This window comes from Rhyacophila brunnea, unplaced genomic scaffold (assembly GCF_057557595.1).
Source record: "Rhyacophila brunnea isolate RB1 unplaced genomic scaffold, BYU_Rbru_1.0 scaffold_6, whole genome shotgun sequence".
NCBI lineage: Eukaryota > Metazoa > Arthropoda > Insecta > Trichoptera > Rhyacophilidae > Rhyacophila > Rhyacophila brunnea.
The window spans coordinates 46,062,286-46,081,562 of NW_028233276.1; the positions used below are offsets into that span (position 1 = coordinate 46,062,286).

The 19,277-nt window shown below is 34.5% G+C and overlaps 1 protein-coding gene across 7 annotated transcripts; it reads left to right on the forward strand.

Annotated features, from left to right (window-relative positions):
* Window positions 1-4,935: 4,935 nt before the first annotated feature.
* Window positions 4,936-17,676, forward strand: CtsB (Cathepsin B). Of its 7 annotated transcripts, none has more exons than XR_015071766.1 (8): window positions 4,936-4,972; window positions 5,976-6,163; window positions 9,247-9,388; window positions 10,106-10,262; window positions 10,641-10,778; window positions 12,023-12,247; window positions 16,369-17,256; window positions 17,350-17,676. XR_015071766.1 is itself a non-coding variant. In XM_085956692.1 (7 exons), exons 2-7 carry the CDS (start codon window positions 5,988-5,990, stop codon window positions 16,548-16,550), a joined length of 1,020 nt encoding a protein of 339 aa, XP_085812818.1. In that variant the 5' UTR covers window positions 4,936-4,972; window positions 5,976-5,987; the 3' UTR covers window positions 16,551-17,676. The 7 variants fall into 7 exon arrangements, 1 of the variants encoding a protein (XP_085812818.1); XR_015071768.1 differs by having other exon boundaries at window positions 16,369-17,204; window positions 17,452-17,676; XR_015071769.1 differs by having other exon boundaries at window positions 16,369-17,204; window positions 17,474-17,676.
* The last annotated feature ends 1,601 nt before the right edge of the window (window positions 17,677-19,277 follow it).

A 19,277-nucleotide genomic window follows, 5' to 3' on the forward strand; every position in this document is an offset into this window, starting at 1 on the left:
ATTTATTTTTTTAATATGTGTATTTTTATTCTCCTTATATGCTAGATGAGTTTTATTAAAGTCATTTATCTCGTTAATAACGTTCCTGTTTATTTCGTTCTTAGCAATAATACTTCCCGGTAATTCCGGCGTATTTGTAGTGTAGAGTAAATCAGCTGTGTTTCGTAGTAAGGGCATTTTTTTTATATCCGAAGGGGCACCTGTTTTCTTTGTACTTTGTTGCGGCGAGATTACCCGCTGTACCCCCGCGTTAACGGTGCCGTCTCCCTGCCCCGCGCAGTCAGCTGATTTCGTTCCCGTGTATCGTGGAGATAATTCCCCCCGTACTCTTGCGTTAACGCTGCCGTTGCCTCCCCGCCCCGTACGATGAGATGCATAAAATGATCGTACGCGGTGTTTATTTGAAATGATGGCGTTATATTTTCTTCCGGCATCCAACATAATATCATTATAAATATTTTTTCTGGTTTGTTCCGACTTATTTAATTGAGCCGGTGTAATACAGAATTTATCAATAACAGTTTTGCCAGTGTCAGCGTTAAATCTACTTACGGTTTTTACTGGTGTCTCTGCTGTTTTTACTGCTTGTCGATGGATCCTCGTATTTTTAATCTCACAAACATTCATCGCCTTTTTAGACACAGTATTTATTATTTTATTACTACTAATTATATTTACAGCTTCGATTGGCTCGCCCTGCGGTTGTTTTCCAACTTTTCTATACCAGCGTGCGGCAATATTTATATTGTTTAGCTTGAAAATGGCTAAAGTTTTATTCAGAATCGGTCGGAAAACATCACCAGGCGGTGCGTCACGAATATTTTTTTTGAATATAGACGCTACATTTACAGCCCCTAGGAGAGGGTCCTGTTTCATAACTTTTTCAGCTATCGGAAGGATGTCCTGACTAACGTTACACTTCTTTCCACTTTTGAACACAGGCTTTTGCACAAGCACTTGAAGAGAGTCCTGCGCGACGGTACCTTTGCCAGTGCCGTATGCAGCACGTCGACTGCCATCTGCGAGCCTCAGACGGTGGTCGGGTTCTGCATCTAATCTTCATTCCCTCGGTGTCTCCTGTGTTCGCTGGATCCTTCGTTTCAGTACCTCGCACTCGGAATGTTCATGATACTCAGGGCAATAGTAACACTTCCGAGCTCCGTTAGCATTTGAGTAACTTCCACGGCCCCTAGTTCCAAATGAACCCCGTCGAGGGTATTGGCCTCTATACCCGTAACTCGTCTGAGCCGGCGGTGCTTCATAATTAGTGGTCACTTTGTTCTCCGTTTTTGTAGCGAGTGGTGCGAGGCGTGTATGCGATACCTCGGCGGACCGTGGTTTCGCGTGTCCCCCGGTTTGTTCCCTTCGTTTTGTCTGCTCGCCTCGCCACTGACAACTGCATGTTTGAGGTGTGCTTCTTTGAGTGGGTGTTGGTACGGCGATGGTCGGGTTTGTTTTTATCATCCGTAGGTCACGAACGACTTCTAGTAGTTCTTCGAGTGTCTGCCACTTGCACGCTCCAACCCACAATTGTACTCTTTCTGTAAAAAGTTCGTAAAATATGTCGGCGAGGTCTTTACTACTTGCAGTAGGCATTAACGCCTTGGCGAGGTCTCGCTTGTTTAAGAGGAAAGCATAAGGGTCTTCTTCAGGACGCTGTGCTGTGGTTTTCAGTTCGTCTTGTTGTTCTCTGGTCCTGGCAGGTGACTCAAAGTGACGGCGGAGTCGGTTGGTAAAGGTCTCCCACCCATCGTCTGGAGACACTGTTCTGGCCCAGGACTTGGCTTCGCCTTTCAGCTGCCCCAAGGCACGTCCTGTCCAGTTATCCTCTGGGGTTCTATCCAACCGGAAGAACTCTTCGCATCCGGCCAGAAACGTAGCCACCCTATGTTTGGGGTTACCCCCAAACGTCACTTGTAGTTCTGGCTTATGTGTCCACGGTTTATATGGTAGTTCTGGTCGGGGCACTACCATCGGAAGTACACATGGTATACTAGGTGTGGTCACTTCGGTGCGCGGACTGTCATTAACAAATGGTCGCATTGTTTCGAAATTAGTCGCGAACGCGTTGTCCGTGGAGGCCACTTCCGTGTCGATAATCGGGTCGGCCATGTTTAAAGAGTCTTCAGATGTCTCCTTGTTGGTGTCGGCCTTCGTTTGCGAACGTGTCCGCATTGACATGTGCACTCGTTTAGTTTTTTTTTTTTTTTTTTTTAAAACAACAAAAAAAAATATTTTTATTTTAATTTTTTTCGGTCCTCATGGTTGCGGGATCGGCAAATCCGTACAATTCACAAGCCGCATATGTTGGGCGCCACATGATAACTCCAGGGTTCCGGTCTAGCTCAGACAAAGTTCAATTCGAACCCTGGTATCACAATTTTTTGTTAGTAACTGGTAAACGATCACTTTTTATTCTTAGTATGGTTTTTTTTTTTAGGATTTGGGCTGGGTAAAATAACGCACCGGAATTAATTTTATAACGGCAGGGTATATTTACGTCGATGTCATATAATTATTATATAGTTTTATAATTTGTTTTACGGACACAATATGTCTTTTTTTTAAAGAATTATTATAGGTTATTCATCACACACAATTTATAAGCGCAATTGATTCCAAAATTTTTATATCCCCGAGCTGGTTACTTATAATATACAATAGCCGCGAAATGCTATCGACACGCGAATTTTTTTTATAGTTTATGTTACCGAGTACGAAATACGTGTCCCGCATCTTACTATTTTCGTCATACTCAAGCCATCTTGAAATTCATCCCCAACGGTTTTTTTCTTGGGCGACGTTGCATATCTCCAACGGTCAAAGACAATGTTGCCGGCCGACTTTTAACATTATTTTCTATTTCGGAATCAACGCTGTTAAATTGTTTACATTTATTTTGTACGGCACACTTACGCGTTATTACAACGTAGTGTCCGTACTGCGGATTTTTTTATATATCTTAATTTTACATATCTTACGATTTAGTTATGACGTAATACTCTTTTTCTTCTCCTAGCACTGCCTAACATTCCTCTCTTTCATTCACAATACAAGTTATTACAATCTATTGGCGTTTTGCCTACACATTCTACTGACATGTTTAAGTGGCAAAAGCCCAATTTCATTCGTCGTCTCGCATGCTTTCTTATTTATTCAGGCCTGGTCTTCCACGAACCGTGTCCTCAGCCTCAAAGACACGGGCCGTGGGACTTATTTCTGGAAAGAAACGTCCCTCTGGGTGGTCAAGGGTGCGGCTCGGTGCAGTTTATTTGACTACGAGGCCAAGGGCGTGTTCAGGCCACTCTACACCCCTAAAAGGTACTCTAGGTATAAGACCCGAAGTCCGAGGTCGTGACAGCACTTAACTTGAATTTTAAGTACAGTAAAAACGAAAGAATGATTCGAGAATGAGACCCAAAACGTTACTAGAGATTTAATGTTTTTGTGTATTAATTATTATTTTTTTCTTTTGTATCTTACTCTCTATTTGTATCCACATTTTATTTTTGCTGATTGTTATTTAATTTTGTAATAATACGAAAATAATCATGTTAGGTATATTAAATTTCATCAACTGTTTGTTAATGCTCACTGTTTCGAGCTAAAAAAATAATGTTTTACCATGTTAATTCTTGGTGAAGCTATTATAACATTTCAAATTTAACTCATTCTTTCGTACACTTATTCTCACGCCGCACACAATCGACAATCCTCTTTATCGTTTTGATTTTACTGTAGGTGCTTACGTCTTTGTCATGACGTAAGTACTGACTATTTTTAGGGTTACTCTGCATTCCTGTATTGTATACTTTGTATTTGTGCTCTTTCGAGACGAATAAAATTATAAGTTAATCTTCAATAGCCTTTGATTGATTTACCTACCACTCCTGTTGCTGAGATAACCACATTAAATAATTAAGTACCTACCTAATAAAAAACGTCATTTTTGTTTCGGGACATCACTAGCTCTACATACATTAGTATGACACACTTACCCCAAAATAATGATAGAGATCATTTTTGTTGAAAATCTATACTTACAAAAGTTTTAATTTAAGAATCAATATCCATTAAATGATATATTACCTTTCTATGCATGTAATACGTTATGGTTTTGAAGAACTTTTGGAATAATGGTGAATTTAGTTACTTTTACCCCAATATTGGGGTAAGTGTAACAAACTGACTAGTAATCAAAAAATATTAAAATGTCGTATTATAGTAAGATATACAGTGGGTTCCTTCTGTACATATTAATTGTAATGATATTGTAGATCATATGGTAAAGTTTTTAACTGTTTAAAACATACCCATTCATCATGAACCAGGTTGAAATTCATCTCATTAAATTCTATGTCACACTTACCCCGACTCACCTTATCTCAAAGACTTCAAAGTCAAATTCGAATAATGAAAGGAGTTTTACCTACCAATAAAACTCTTATTATTCATGTTGACTTTGAAGTCCATGTAACTTCTACCTGGTTCCTTGAGTCATATCATAATGAAGACAAAAGGATCCCAAAATCCATACATAAAAAATTGACGCGCGGGTATGACCAGTAAATAAAAACGAAGGAATGTCCAACGACAAGAAAAAGGAAAATAAATTAGTAGAATATAACCTCACGCGAAGAAGAAAGAGCAAACCCTATCTCAAGGACTTCAAAGTCAACATGAATAATAAGAGTTTTATTGGTAGGTAAAACTCCTTTCATTTTTTCTTTCTCATAATACCTAATCATTCAAAAATATATAATCATGGAAAGTACCTACCTATATGGTTTTTATAAATCTTAAAGTATTCTTTTTACCTCTAAGATTTTTTAGTGTTTTTTCCTCGAGCTGGCAGCACTAGTCGTCTCAGCTGTCATTCCTTGTGTCAAAACAAGGCAAGAGGCAGATAAAAGGAAAGTTTTTAGCGAATCCTGAGTAGTTCTTCAGTTGCCTATTCGGTCGTCGAGACACGGTCAGTAATAAAACAATCATACTTTTATTAATTTAAATAGTTATTCAAATAAAACACACACTCGTATATAAGTTTTCAAATTCAATTCACATGTCATAGTTAATTTTTAAATAATTTTACATTATTATTTAAGTGCTTGTTCAATGTCCACATCGCTCTTGTTAATTGTTTTTTCAACAAAGAAGTGCTGCTACGTTCCTTATTGAAATCATGTGCAAGGAAATACCACCCATACTTACTGCTTTTTGATAATAAGATTCTTGGTAATTGATTTGGTGGACGAAATACCTACCGTGTGTTGCTTTTCTTGGTATTCTAATATTTTTTTCTTTTGAATCATATTTCGAGGTATCTACCTACTTAATAATATAATTGAAGTTGATTGGCGTACTTTAATGTTATTAAACTTGTTGATAAGCGTAGTTGTTATTTGGAATGAATAATATTATACTTAATTAGATAATGAATAACCTTTGAACTAAACAATGTTCTCTTGATATTATTTTCAACCTACCCACCACGTATTGTAAAATCAACAAATCTTCATTTCAACGGCATAATAATATGACTGTATTCGTTCCAAACTCAGGTGATCTTGACAATAATTGTAATCAAAAATTAAAAATGTATTTAATTTAAAATATATGAAAAGACAATCTTTTATTTTTATTCAAACAGACGTTTGAATTGCCATTCGCAATGCTTGAATCTTTATTGCTCATCAGGCACACACAGAAAAATTGTTTAGGGGGGGTATCTATTTAAAAAAAAATATTGATAATATACTTAATATTTTTATTAATTTTTAATAGCTTCTCGTCATTTCAACTGCAGAATATTGCACTTTTCCAGATGCATTCCCCATACCCAAACTCTCCGCACTTTGAGTCTAGTAATAAACAGCTCGCCTGCAGTTATAGCTAAAGGTGTTCACTTGGACCCGAAACCGCTTCATCATAAATGTTTATTTTATAATATAAGTTATATTAATATTCTTTTACAGACATAATTTACAATGGAAGTCTTCTTTAAGTATATATTTATTGTGCTGTGCATGGCAATATGCACACTGTCGGTGAAGCTGCCTCATCCATTATCGGATGAATTCATCAACGCTATCAACAATAAAGCTGACACATGGATAGCCGGGAGGAACTTCCATAAAGATATCGACTTTTCATACATCAGAAGGTAAACTCTTTTCTTTTCAAGAAGCGACACTTGTTGGCCATGAAGCTTTAATATTACTAAAACATTTAAAAGATTATAATGGAACAACTTAATCTTAAAATGGCGCAGATTGTGATTTCCTCCACTGTGCACGAATTACATATGGTTAAGTGAATTATTGTTACCCTTATTATTTCCGACTGCTCTTAGATGAATCCTATTGTATCGTTTTCTTTGGTTCGGTGTCACTCTAACCATCATTTTTTTGTCAGACATATCAAACTTCACGCTTATGTGGTATGTTTATAGTACCTACATAATAATAGCGTTATGTATTATAATGCATTACCTCTTTTACTTCCTGCAAAGAATTATTTATCAAAGTGCCTGTTTGTCAATTTCCTATTATATTATGTAATTTTATGAATGAATCATAAAATATCAAATCGTAATAATTAAGATAACAAAAAACAAATTTCTATAATAATACACCTTTTGGCTGCTATGATGTTTTTCAAAATCCGGGCGGGGATTGCTAACAATTATTGTCAATATATGAAAATATTGTATTTTTTTTGACACCTTACCACTTTAATTGATTCTGCGAAATCGGTATATTATAAAAACATTTTCATAATTAATTTATCGTTTTGAATAGACAACAAGGTAATTAGATATCTCGTACTACATCATCATCATCATCATCAGGGGCACGACAACCCGGTTTGGGTCTTGGCCTCCTCCAACAGCTCCCTCCACCTGTACCTATCCAGTGTGGCCGCTTTCCAATTTGGCACCCCCAGAATACGGCAGTCACTGGCAGCTCCATCTAACCAGCGAATCTTTGGCCTCCCTCTTCTTCTACGTCCTATTGGATTGCTGGACATCACTCTCTTTGCCGGTTCATTGTCATTCATACGGTGCACAAGACCTAGCCGTCGCAGTCTCCCAATCTTAATTGATTGAACTGCGCTGCAATATTCGTACAGCCCGTAGGGCTCAGCATTATATCTTCTCCTCCAATTGGTGCCATCCCTGATCGGTCCATATATACGCCGGAGAATTTTTCTTTCAAAGATGTTCAGGGCTCGTTCATTTCGCAAAGTTAATGTCCAGGTTTCCGATGCGTAGGTGAGCACTGGCTTTACAAGTGTCTTGTAAAGAGTGCTTTTAGTTCGACGAGATAGTAAGCGGGACTTAAAATGTCTTAACAGACCAAAGTAGCATTTATTCGCAGACATGATTCTCTTGTTGATTTCTTATGTAATATCATTATGTCGAGTTACAAGAGATCCAAGGTATATGAAACTGTCGACCGTATCAAACTTGTATGCACCAATATCTAACTTTGGTGCGACTTCTCGTGGTGTGACATAGACAGGCATGTATTTAGTTTTTGCCTCGTTTATTTGTAAACCCATTCTTTTGGCAGCGGCTTCTAGTGCTGTGAATGCCTTTTTCAGCGCCAATTCTGATATGGCAATGATGTCGACATACTGCATGTACTGATAAAAGTAATTGACAAATCTCTTTCTCGCTCTGTCATACGGGCGATCGCGCGAGCGAGCGAAATGCACTATCCGCCCACAGAGTTTTGATTTTTACCAACTCTTGGAAACAATCGGTTACATCAAAATATTATTCTTATTACAATCGATTGCGTTAGCTAAGATCACATACTCCCCATAACATATTATTGTGAAAATAATTCCTCATTTGTATTATAATTTATTTTTTGTTTATTTTAATTCCTGAAATCGAAGAAGCGTTTTCTGAAGTGTTTTTGGATCAAGATTTTGCCGATAAAATTCCTATAAATACCACCACACAAAAATAAAAACAATAGTTAGTTATCATTTCTAAACCTACCCAGTCACAAAACATAATATCAATCGGTTTATATTACACAACAATAAAACTAAATAGATAAAAAAATGTTTCGTACCACTAGTGCAGTACAGTATGATACCAAATTAAATTAACATTTCAGGCATCAAAAGCAAAACGACGATCGTTGTTAACATTCCTGACCATTGTTAAAAATAACGATATATCGTTGCGTAGCATTCAAAGGGTAGTACGCTAATGAAAGTGCTTAATAATTTCATGATGTCTAAATGTCATAGATGCTTCATTACAGAGAGCGCCTATTATTACCCTTACAAAATAATAAAAAACCGGTCATTCATATTATGACATTATGTCATAAGGGTTGGGAGGGTGTCTGATATAATGAGATGTTTAGTGAGGGCTGTATAAAATGTGATATCACAAAACCGTCAGAGTTTAAAATATTTTTTTTCTGAGAGTAAAATATATCCCATGTGAATATTATACTGAAATAGATAATTTTCAAGGAATTAATTTTATAATGAATGAAGAGAATATAAAAATGAAACGTAACTCAACAGGAAGGCAAAAGATTTTGTGACGAAATGTGACAATGGGAAGGGGATCAAAAAGAACCCAAAATCATCTGAAGTCTAATTTTATAGACAACCTAATTTACTATTATCAATATTTTATAATATAATGTTTTCCAATATTTTTGGTGAAGTAGTCTACTAAATATACTCAATAATTTGCTAATCTAAAGAAATTCTCTGATTTAGTTCTTATCGGTTTCGACGTGTAATAATTATTTTGTTTTGTTATTTTACACATAACTTTAGAAAACAAACATTGATAAGTTTTGTTGTGGACATTTTAAAATTGTATTTGATATTTTAAATATTTAAACCATAATGCCGCCACTGCATTCAACGCACAAGTAAAACACAATCATATTCAATATAGAATCGCTTATATGCTTATCTTATGTGGGCATACAATATATGGCGGCATTTTACGAGTGCATTGAACAATGTGAAAATTGAGTGCAAGAACGTAGTGGTCGGCGGGCGGCGTCTTGCGCAAGTCAAACGTATAACCGTGTGTAAAATGTTCGTAGATAGTGTCTTTTTTTGGGGCATATCACACACAGTTATATGTTTGAGTTGCGCAAGACGCCGCCGCGCCGTTGCCCGCCCGTCACTGTGGCCAAGCGCTACGACTTCCCATAGAATAATTTTTAATATTCCTGAAAAAAATATTATCTTTGTCAGGTTGATGGGTGCCCTTCCACAGAAGTACAAGCTGGCAAAATTCTCTCATAAACTTGATAAAGTTAACATTGAACTACCAGAGAACTTTGATGGACGTACGGCATGGCCTGAATGCCCTACACTCAAAGAAATAAGAGATCAAGTATGTAATTATTACTTACTTTCATAATAATTTATCTTACTATTCAAATATTTTCAAAATACAATTGAGGTTGCTAAACCAAAAGAGTGTTATAGGCGTCATAGGTCTTATGAATTACTTAAAAGGCTAGATTATTTAGATTGTAGTCTTCAAGTGTGTAAAGCGTCAATGACATTGAGCTACTTTACGAGCTGCTTGTTGGTGAATTTATAATCTGCCTGTAAAGTCGCCTAGTGTCATCATCGAACAAGCTAACAAGCAAATTGTAAACAATCTACTGAGAAAAGTTGAAAGCCGGTCAACTTTACACGCTACACGCCGGCGTGTGGGCCTACTGCGTCTGCGCAGTAGAGCGTAGTAGCGACCTCCCGGTAAAAAAACGAACTACGTTCTGTCAAAATAGTCGCTGACTTGTGGCTTCTCAGCGAATGGAAAGTTTTGTGTGTCATCATCACAATCGCAGTAGCTGAATCGCCCGCTTTTAAATTCGCCAACAGCTTGTAAAGTAGCTCAATGTCATTGACGCTTTAGGAACAGTTATTCCATGATGACCTTACAACTATTTTTTGTTGCAGTACAATAGTTAATGGAATTGTGTAGGTAGCAACTTAAAATTACCAATTGCTGCTATCAGAGCTTATTGATTGAATCATCATTTACATACTGGTAACACCAAATTACCATTGTATTAATAATAATATTCTCAATTCCAACTAGGGATCATGTGGGTCTTGCTGGGCATTTGGAGCTGTAGAAGCCATGTCAGACAGAGTATGTATCCACTCCAAGGGAAAGGTTCACATCCATTTCTCTGCTGAGGATCTCTTATCATGCTGTGCTTCTTGTGGATTCGGTTGCAACGGTGGATTCCCAGGTAACTACCAACAAACCATTATCCTTTACCTACTAACTGTATAACATAGCTTCTCATTGCCATAAAATCGTATAACACTTCCTTTGTTTCAAGATTCCAACATTCTTTATTTTAAAATACCTTCCAATTTTGTTTATGTGCTTATTATTTAATTATGAAATAGTATTTTTAATATACATAGACAATGTTACTTTTTTGTCAAATTGAGTCAATAAAATGATATTATAACATTATTGTCTATATGTCTAATACTAATATATCTATGTTTCAAGCAAAACATTCGATTACATTTTACATGATAAAATTTACTTCACATAGTAAAAAGGATACAAAAAATAATCTTATTGTATCATAGATTTTACATTACAATTCAAACAGGCTCTGCTTGGGACTATTGGGTGAAGAAAGGATTGGTTTCTGGAGGCAGTTACAATTCTAGCCAGGGCTGCCAACCATACGAAATTGCGCCGTGTGAACATCACGTCAATGGCACAAGACCAGTTTGCAATGGAGAAGGTATATTATCTAAATTTTATGCCTCAATCATAAATCAATGTTAGTTTTACCTATTCGTATAGAATCTGTTTTAAAATATTCTTATTACATAGGTACATTCTATATTTATGTACTTGTTTTTTATTTTAATAACTCTTGGAATTTTCTTACCTTGTAATACTTATTCCATAATTTCATTATTTCAAACATATATTACATTTTGCCATCTCTAGTTCAAAGTTTTAGTTTTTATCTATAGTTTAATGATGTATGTATTAGATATTCCATTTTCGCCACCTTATATTCAGTTGAACATTTAAAAAACAAATATGTACCTACATCAATTATTTACTGTTGAACAGTGAAATATGACTGACAATTACATATTATTTCATTTTAAATAAGCTATATTGTGAATTTATTAAGAGTTTGTTTAATAATGTTTCACATTTCGAGTTCATTGCAGAGGCCAATCTCGAGAGAAAATCTATTCACACACATTATGACCCGAACACATTACCATCACGTCACATGCAGTTACCTGAGATAGATGGTGGTTCACTATCTCTATCTCAATGTTTCTATCTGATTGAAGTATTAACGATTAAAGAACTACAAATGACAATATATTATACTTTGAAGAAAGTTTCATTTATGCGTCATTCAAACATGGAACTGATTTGTATGAAAAGTTATAAACATTTTATTCCTAATGTTGGATTTCTCATAGATATTACGGTGTATGCAATGAAACACCTCAGAAACATATCTATTAGATTCCGGCCAATGTGGTTTACGAATTTAGCCGCTTGCATCCTACCTAATTACGACATTATTAACTATGGAATAGTCATGCAACTGAAATATTTCTTCTATTTAATTAACGTGATGACCGGCTTTTGTGGTTTGAATCAGGGTACATACCTATAATAAAAGTATTGATACCTAGCTGACGTCTAGATCTCCCTCTTTTCCAAGATTTTTGCTAATAGGTATGTATCTGAGGTGTTTTCGAATTATGCTTTTTCAATAAAGAATTTTACATTCTTAAATCTTTATTTTATAAAGAAATATTAAGTACAACTTTATCTTTGGAATAGTAATATGTAATGGATCATTCGAGAACAAAACCTTTCATTTACAGAATGTTGAAAACACTCCCATATTTATCTTTGAAGTCGAAAAAAAAACCCCTTGGCTCTGGTGTGATGGCATAAACATGTTTCTAATAATTTCTAACGGATTGTTGTGGTTTGATTGTATAGAAGGAGTAACTCCGCAGTGCGTTCAATCGTGTGAGGACAATTACGCTGTGTCTTACGAAAACGACAAGCATTACGGAAAATCTTCCTACTCGCTTGACGGAGATGAAAAACAGATAAAACATGAGATATTCACCAACGGGCCAGTCGAAGGTGCTTTCACCGTGTACGCTGACCTTCTCAACTACAAATCTGGTGTCTATAAACACGTCGCCGGAGAAGCGCTTGGTACGTGTATCATTTATTTTATTGGTTCACAATGAAAGTATTATCTACTGCATTCGTGAGTACATTATAAAGTATGTTGAACTTTGTAGGTATACCTATTCTATTTAAAAAAGGCATTCAATTGAATAATATGGATACTCAACCAATACGTTGCAACTAAAGATCTCAAAGAAAACTATCTCTGCTAGATGGAGCTTGAATGAATGCTGTATTTCGAAAACGTTACAAGTCACAATTATTGTGTTTTAGTTAAAATAGTGAAAAAAATCTTTTACCTATATAAAAATAAGTAGTTTTTATATAAAATATATCGTTTTGCAGTAAGTGTTAACTGTTGTCTACAAAAAACTACAAAAAAAGTTGCCTTATATTTGTGTATTTAGGTAATATGAAGATTTTTGCAACTCATATCACTCTTTTTTAAATGTGACATGTAACGTTTTCGAAATACAGCATTCAAATATATGAAAGGGACGGTGGACTTGGTTTAAATTATCTGTAAGTCATTACTCATTGCGGATTCATTCATCTTATCTGTTAAAATTCACAAGCATTCAACCAAATTTTGACACATTTTTTATTTCATATTCTTCTATACTTATCGACCGCTAAAAAGATAAAGTGATAAATATTACCAATTTTAGGGTAGGTTTGTATCAAAGTATTAGCACTTATTGTAACAATTACAATAAGTTGATTGTAATTGTTGCAATAAGTGCTATATTTTAACAGAATCTCTTTTGGCTGTGATAAAATTTCGAGTGATATAGACAGTTTTGACTGTTTAGACGGCTAACTTATTGTAACAATTATAATACCTCAATACAAATATGTAATAAATACTATCACTTTACCACTTTAGCGGTCGATAGTCGCCTTGTGTATAGCATAGACCCGCAGCTCTGGCAATGTCACACGATATATTTTCAATGTGTGCTTGGACTCAGAGCATGAACCAAATAGGTTGAGCAAGTGGCTAGCATATATCGTCACCGTTCAGGCAAAAGTCACCAACCCTGAAAATGGCAGTTTTGAGTTGAGTATGTCACCCGAAGCGTAAAATTATGTTCTTTAAGATGCAAAACTCACCACGTTACATTAGTTAGTAAAATTTTGCTTAAATCCGAATTATTTGTTTTTCACTAAATGACTTTCGATAAAATCTTAACAAGCAAAAGTCATTATAGGTGAATAGACATTATTGACTATATAAAAAAAAAATCCTTCGTTATAAATATACAAGCAAAAGTCACTATACTATGGATGGTGAGTTTTACTGATCCTTCTTTTGGCCAACATTGTTCAGATTATTAACAAGCAAAAATCACCAAACCATAATTGAGCTACCTTGCCTCCTTCAAAACCGTCCAGATGTTTTAATTAGCATCAAAAAGTAAAATTACCTTAAAGAAATTATTAAGAAGACATGAGAAAATAATTTAATGTAGATAAAACTTTAAAAACATTAAAATCTGATTTTTCCTGCATTTTCAAACTTTCAAATTGCGATATTTCAAAACTATGTTTTTAGGGTTGGTGACTTTTGCCTGAACGGTGACGATATTTATCATAAAACAAAAATAATTTTAAATGTAATTTTTTATGCGTGTCGGTCCGTAAGAAGATCTTTTTTTTCTATGAGAAATGGATGTTAGCCCTTTGCTCAATCTACTAGGTTCATACTCTAGGTCCAAACACACATTGAAAAACAACGCGGTAACCACTCGGCATATTGCAGACACAGTAGTAGTATAGTAATAATTTATAGTTTAATATAAAATTAGTTTATCGATATTATTTATTGAAAATTGACAATTGGCTGTGAATCAACATTATATCGAAAATATATTCCCAAAGATACGCATAATTTCTAGAAATCCAATAATGTATTTTAGCTGATGTGACTCATGTGTAATCAATGCATGTGTCACTCCAATGAAAAATACTATTAATTAAAAAAATAAATAGAATTTTTACACCGTAAGTAGTTATTTAGGATACAGAATTTCTCTTTCCGATATTGTATACAAATATTAGATCAATCAATACGCTTTCCATCTCGCTACCTCATTCATATTCAATACATTAATCACAGGTAAGAGTATCTTCTGTATTAAATACATGATTATAAAAATGATTCTTTTTCTTCTCCGGCCATGACCTTAGCTGGAACATATGGACACCACACGGTGCCTCCGAGAATCTCTGTCGCTCACCAGTCTTCTTGCGTCATTCCAGATCATTGTTGCTTCGTCGTATCTCTTATACTTTATCTTATGGTTGGCTTGAAGAACAAACAAACCAGATCCAACGTCACCTCTTCACTCTTAGATTAATTAGAGATTGTTTGGTTCGCTCTCTTACTACTATACTACCGCGCACACGCAGTATCCACCGCAAACATCTGTTCTTAAAGCTCAGTATACGGTTACTCTGAGCCTTCATAAGGTGCCTTGATTCGCTACCGTGAAGCAGCAGGGTCAAAATGCAAGCGTCGTTTCTCTTCATCATCCTCTTTGACTTCATACTACAAAAAAATATTGAGTCAATACCTCATTTAGTGCTGACTAGATAATGATTTTTTAATTACCACCTTTAAAATGCACGTCAATTACATCGATCGGCCGCCTGGACATTACGCGCCAGGTGCGTCTTCAGCGTCCAAAGTATTAATGATTTAATAGGTAGGTAAGAAAATAAATAAAATCTTAGTTCCACATACAGTGAGCAATGAATTACTCATAAACATATTAATCACTCTCAATAAAATTTGATTATTTATTATCGCTTTGTAATAATATTACATACTAATGTTGACAACTGAATAAACATCACTTTTTTTTGTATTTGGATGACTCAATCACAGTATTATTTGATTAGTGAATAATTATTTTCAAGTAATTGCTCAGTCTGCAATTATGTGCGCAATTAGTCAATCAATCGTATTACAATTATTATTGAGTCTTATTGTTTACATATTTTCTTCTAATTAGTACCTATTAGTGAAGTTTGAATAAATATAGTAATTTCAATATTATAATTTTACATGATAGCTGTTCGCAGCTTTGAAATGGGACATCTAATTTGAGTTGATAATACTATTAGTTCGTTCACTTATATGGCGACAGGGTGCAGGTGACAGCAGGGGTGAAGGGTGGAGGTACTCTGTGAAAATCCAACATAAATAGTGCACACTAAACTTTATCAGGCATACTTATTTGTTTTGATTGAACTAAGAATACAAATTGCAGATGGTATTGTTTAGTTATAAAATTCAATTAAACTCTGCCTAAAGCAAATTAACATGCATTTAGAATTAGACCAAACAAACAAGAACATAGACCGAGAGCTAGAGCATTCTGCTGTAAACGCCTGGTGAACAAAATCCACAAAATAAGCTTAAACTAAAAGAGCTAGAATATAGAACACTGCGAGGGAATGCTCTGGCTCTCACATTTGTTTGTTTGCGAGTGCGCGGCTTAGTCACGTTTTTGGTTTGTCAATTTTTATTCCCGTGCAACATGTAACAATACACAAAAGTGATGTAATATTTTTAGTAATTGTATAGGTATGTTCGGCAGCGAGCGAAGAACACTTTGATGAAACCGCTCCACCAGCAAGTCCGACCGAAGGTGAAAGAATGTTCAATGCGACTGTGCTCTCGCTCTAGCATGTGTTTAGAACAAATGAACGAGCATTCTTAGAGAAATCTAGCTAAATGCAGCGAATCTCTGTGGAATCCAAAAGAATGCTCGTTCGCTGGAGTGGGGAAGAACGAACATTCGCTCGCTTGGTCTAAATGCTGCTTTAGATGAAGGTCTATCCTATCTGTGTCACCACATACTTTCACAGAACCCAACTATTTCATCGATCCAGCCACTGGGTCTATTTTTCTGATATTTTTTTCCTCTTCAGTACCACTAGATGACTAGATTTGTGCAACGATTGTCTCTCCTTCGAGCTTACATCGCATACCATCGCTTTGTTCCCTTATCCAATTATTTTGATTTGTCTTAATGCATTATGCCCAGCATGCACCTCTTTTCCACCTTAAATGTAACATTAAGTATCTTATAATGAAATACATTATAATAAACAGTATTTGTGTGTTTAAATTTCAGGCGGCCATGCCATCAAAATTTTGGGTTGGGGAGTCGAAAATGATACTCCGTACTGGCTCATTGCCAACTCCTGGAACAATGATTGGGGCGATAACGGTTTCTTCAAGATTCTCCGCGGAGAAGACCACTGCAGCATCGAGAGTTCAATCGCTGCCGGCATACCGAAGGACGTCCAATATTAATAATACATTTAACTACTAAATTACTCATTACATTCCTATTATCTTAATCTCTAATTTTAAACCAACGCTCTCAATATGTTATAACTTCTGAATCATTTTGAATCTCTTTTAACCAATCGAAATTGTTTAAGTTATTGATTTTTAAAAATTGATACTTGATACAAAGTAATAGTTATATTGTAGTTATGGTTATATTCTGCAATATTTTTTTTTTTACTTACCTTCTAATATGCTATCCTGTTACCAAATGATATTAGTTTGTGGTTATTCATTTGTTTTTTTCATTGTACAACTCTGAATTTTGATAGAGGATTATGTACTACCTACCTAAAATATTTGTAACTCAATTCTATTCTGTTTTTAAAACTATTTTCATTTTTTAGTTATAAGAACCACTCAATTTCGATAGTAAAAAAAAACATTTAGGCAATAAAACAGCTGTGAATATAACTGTTAAGAGTTTTACAATAATAATATGTATTTATCTAATAGAAGAAGCATTAGGACAAATCCTTTTTTACAAATACGGTGAAAAGTCAATTATTATGGGTATCGTTATAAAAAAAACTAAATATGTATCTCAAAACACTGCAAATTTTTATACATTTCTCTGTTTGATTTTTCAGATCATATTACTATTATGTATACCATTTAGTGCAGACAATAATATCTAAAATATAACTGTCATAAAATAAACAGCAATAATGTATAAATAATATTCTTATTATAATTAATTACCTATCGTTTGCAATATTTTAAGGAATTGAAATCAATGAATGTTATCTATAAAATATTACAGAAAAACATAATATGGTTAGATTAACTTGTGCGGGGTAATGTCTTGATTGTTATGTGCCCAAAAAATAGAAATAATGTTTTTCGACAGTGATCATCCAAACAGATTTCATTGCAGATACATATAGCAATGTTTGATGTGATTTTATACTTATCATAAGCAATATATTTGTGCTGTTACTATAAAATAATGAGATTACCATTGATAATGTGTATTTTTATTTTATCAATCAATATATGAAAAAAATTGTAAATTTATACTTTGTAATTGTTTTGTACCGGTCGAACATCATGTATTTGTAGCTTTTTATAAATAAATTAATTCTGAAAAGTCGTTTTTTCATTATTAACAATCCAATTATTCCTACTTCATGACGTATTCATACCTTACCTCACCTTATTACTTCCACAGTGATCCCCCGCTTTGCCCTGTTCCTCTCTCTTCATACACAATCTACTGTGTGTGTATATGATTATCCATCAGCTTTTGTATCGTGTTGCAGCAGCTAGTCATTATAATCGGCGGAGAATCTGGTACACTTTCTTTTCACCAAGAATTGATAGTTAACACCATTAACGAACTCAATTCTATCGACATGCACAATTTGAAAACACTTCTGAGAAAATATATAACCAGTAGAAAAAACCTTTTTTGGAAAAAACTCGGTATTCGCGCCCACGCACATTGACCACAATGCTATAGGCATCTTATCTAATTGCGACAAATTTTAACTAATTGGTCTTACAATACTCTGAAGTTTTTTCTAAATTGAGTTACAAGTGATTTAGTTTTCAAATTATGTATGTTCAATAAAAAGAATGTTACATTCTTAAGTCTTGTGAACTATTCGTTGAATAATCAATTTTATCAGATAACATTTATGTACATAATCGAGTGCTGTCTGAACAATAGTGACATGTCCAAAAAACTATTTACGTAAGTATGTAGTTTTTCAAACATTCAGTATTTCACATACAATAAAAATTTACATAGGTACAATACATACAATAAACATTTTACATTCCGAGTATTTTTGAAAAAATGGAAAAAAGAATGAAAAATTATGTACTTACCTACCTATACATTTCAACATAATATATATCATTTTACAACATTTTTATTGGCTCGTATTCTTGTTTGTCCAGTCCATATCTTGCAATAGATATTTAACTGACTTCCTGACTAGGTAGACATTTGAAACTTTTAGAATATATCAGAACACGATGCCAATGCATTATTTTAATACTTTTAGCCATCTTTAAGCAGAATTGAATTCATTTTCAGTTAATTCTGTTTTGTATGGAAAGTTATTTCAGAAAAATCCGTAAAAAGTAACAGACTATTATTGGTTGCTAAGGGGGTGGTCCTAGCAACTAAATTATTAATATATACGTGTGTTACTATGGAAATCAAAATGACATTTCAGTATTCTATATTTGTTTGTTTTTTATTTACTTCATATTATCAAGTACAAGTTTGAGCATAATAATTCAACCGAAAATTTTATAACGTTGTATATAAAAAGTTCTTTTTATCTTGTAATTATTTGTTTTATCAATATAACCGAATGCTAGTGTCTCATGGATGTTTTGGAGTTGGTCATAGCAAAATATTGGACATTTATGTTATAGTAAAAGAATTGCATCAAAATCTCATTTTTGACCAATTGTGGACATGACACTATTGTACAGACAACACTCCAATTATAAGGTATCTATTTATTATTCAAAAGATATAAATTCTATAGAAGGTTTCCGTCTTCTTTATCCACCACCAGGCACCAGGCGGAACCTCTAAGTATCTCTGTTACTTGTCAGTCATCTTACATCTACTCAGGTCATTCCAGCATCTCGCAGCCCAACTATATACACACCGTTATTTGGTTGGCTAGAAGAAAAGAGAGGGTAGGTTGTGACCCTTTAGACATTCGT

What these genes read in the sequence shown, in the direction of transcription:
- CtsB (XM_085956692.1), top strand. Translation starts at nt 5,988, where the DNA reads ATGGAAGTCTTCTTTAAGTATATATTTATTGTGCTGTGCATGGCAATA. An exon ending in TCAAAGAAATAAGAGATCAA is followed by an intron (nt 9,389 to 10,105) that starts GTATGTAATTAT and finishes AATTCCAACTAG; the next exon opens with GGATCATGTGGGTCTTGCTG. An exon ending in TTGCAACGGTGGATTCCCAG is followed by an intron (nt 10,263 to 10,640) that starts GTAACTACCAAC and finishes CAATTCAAACAG; the next exon opens with GCTCTGCTTGGGACTATTGG.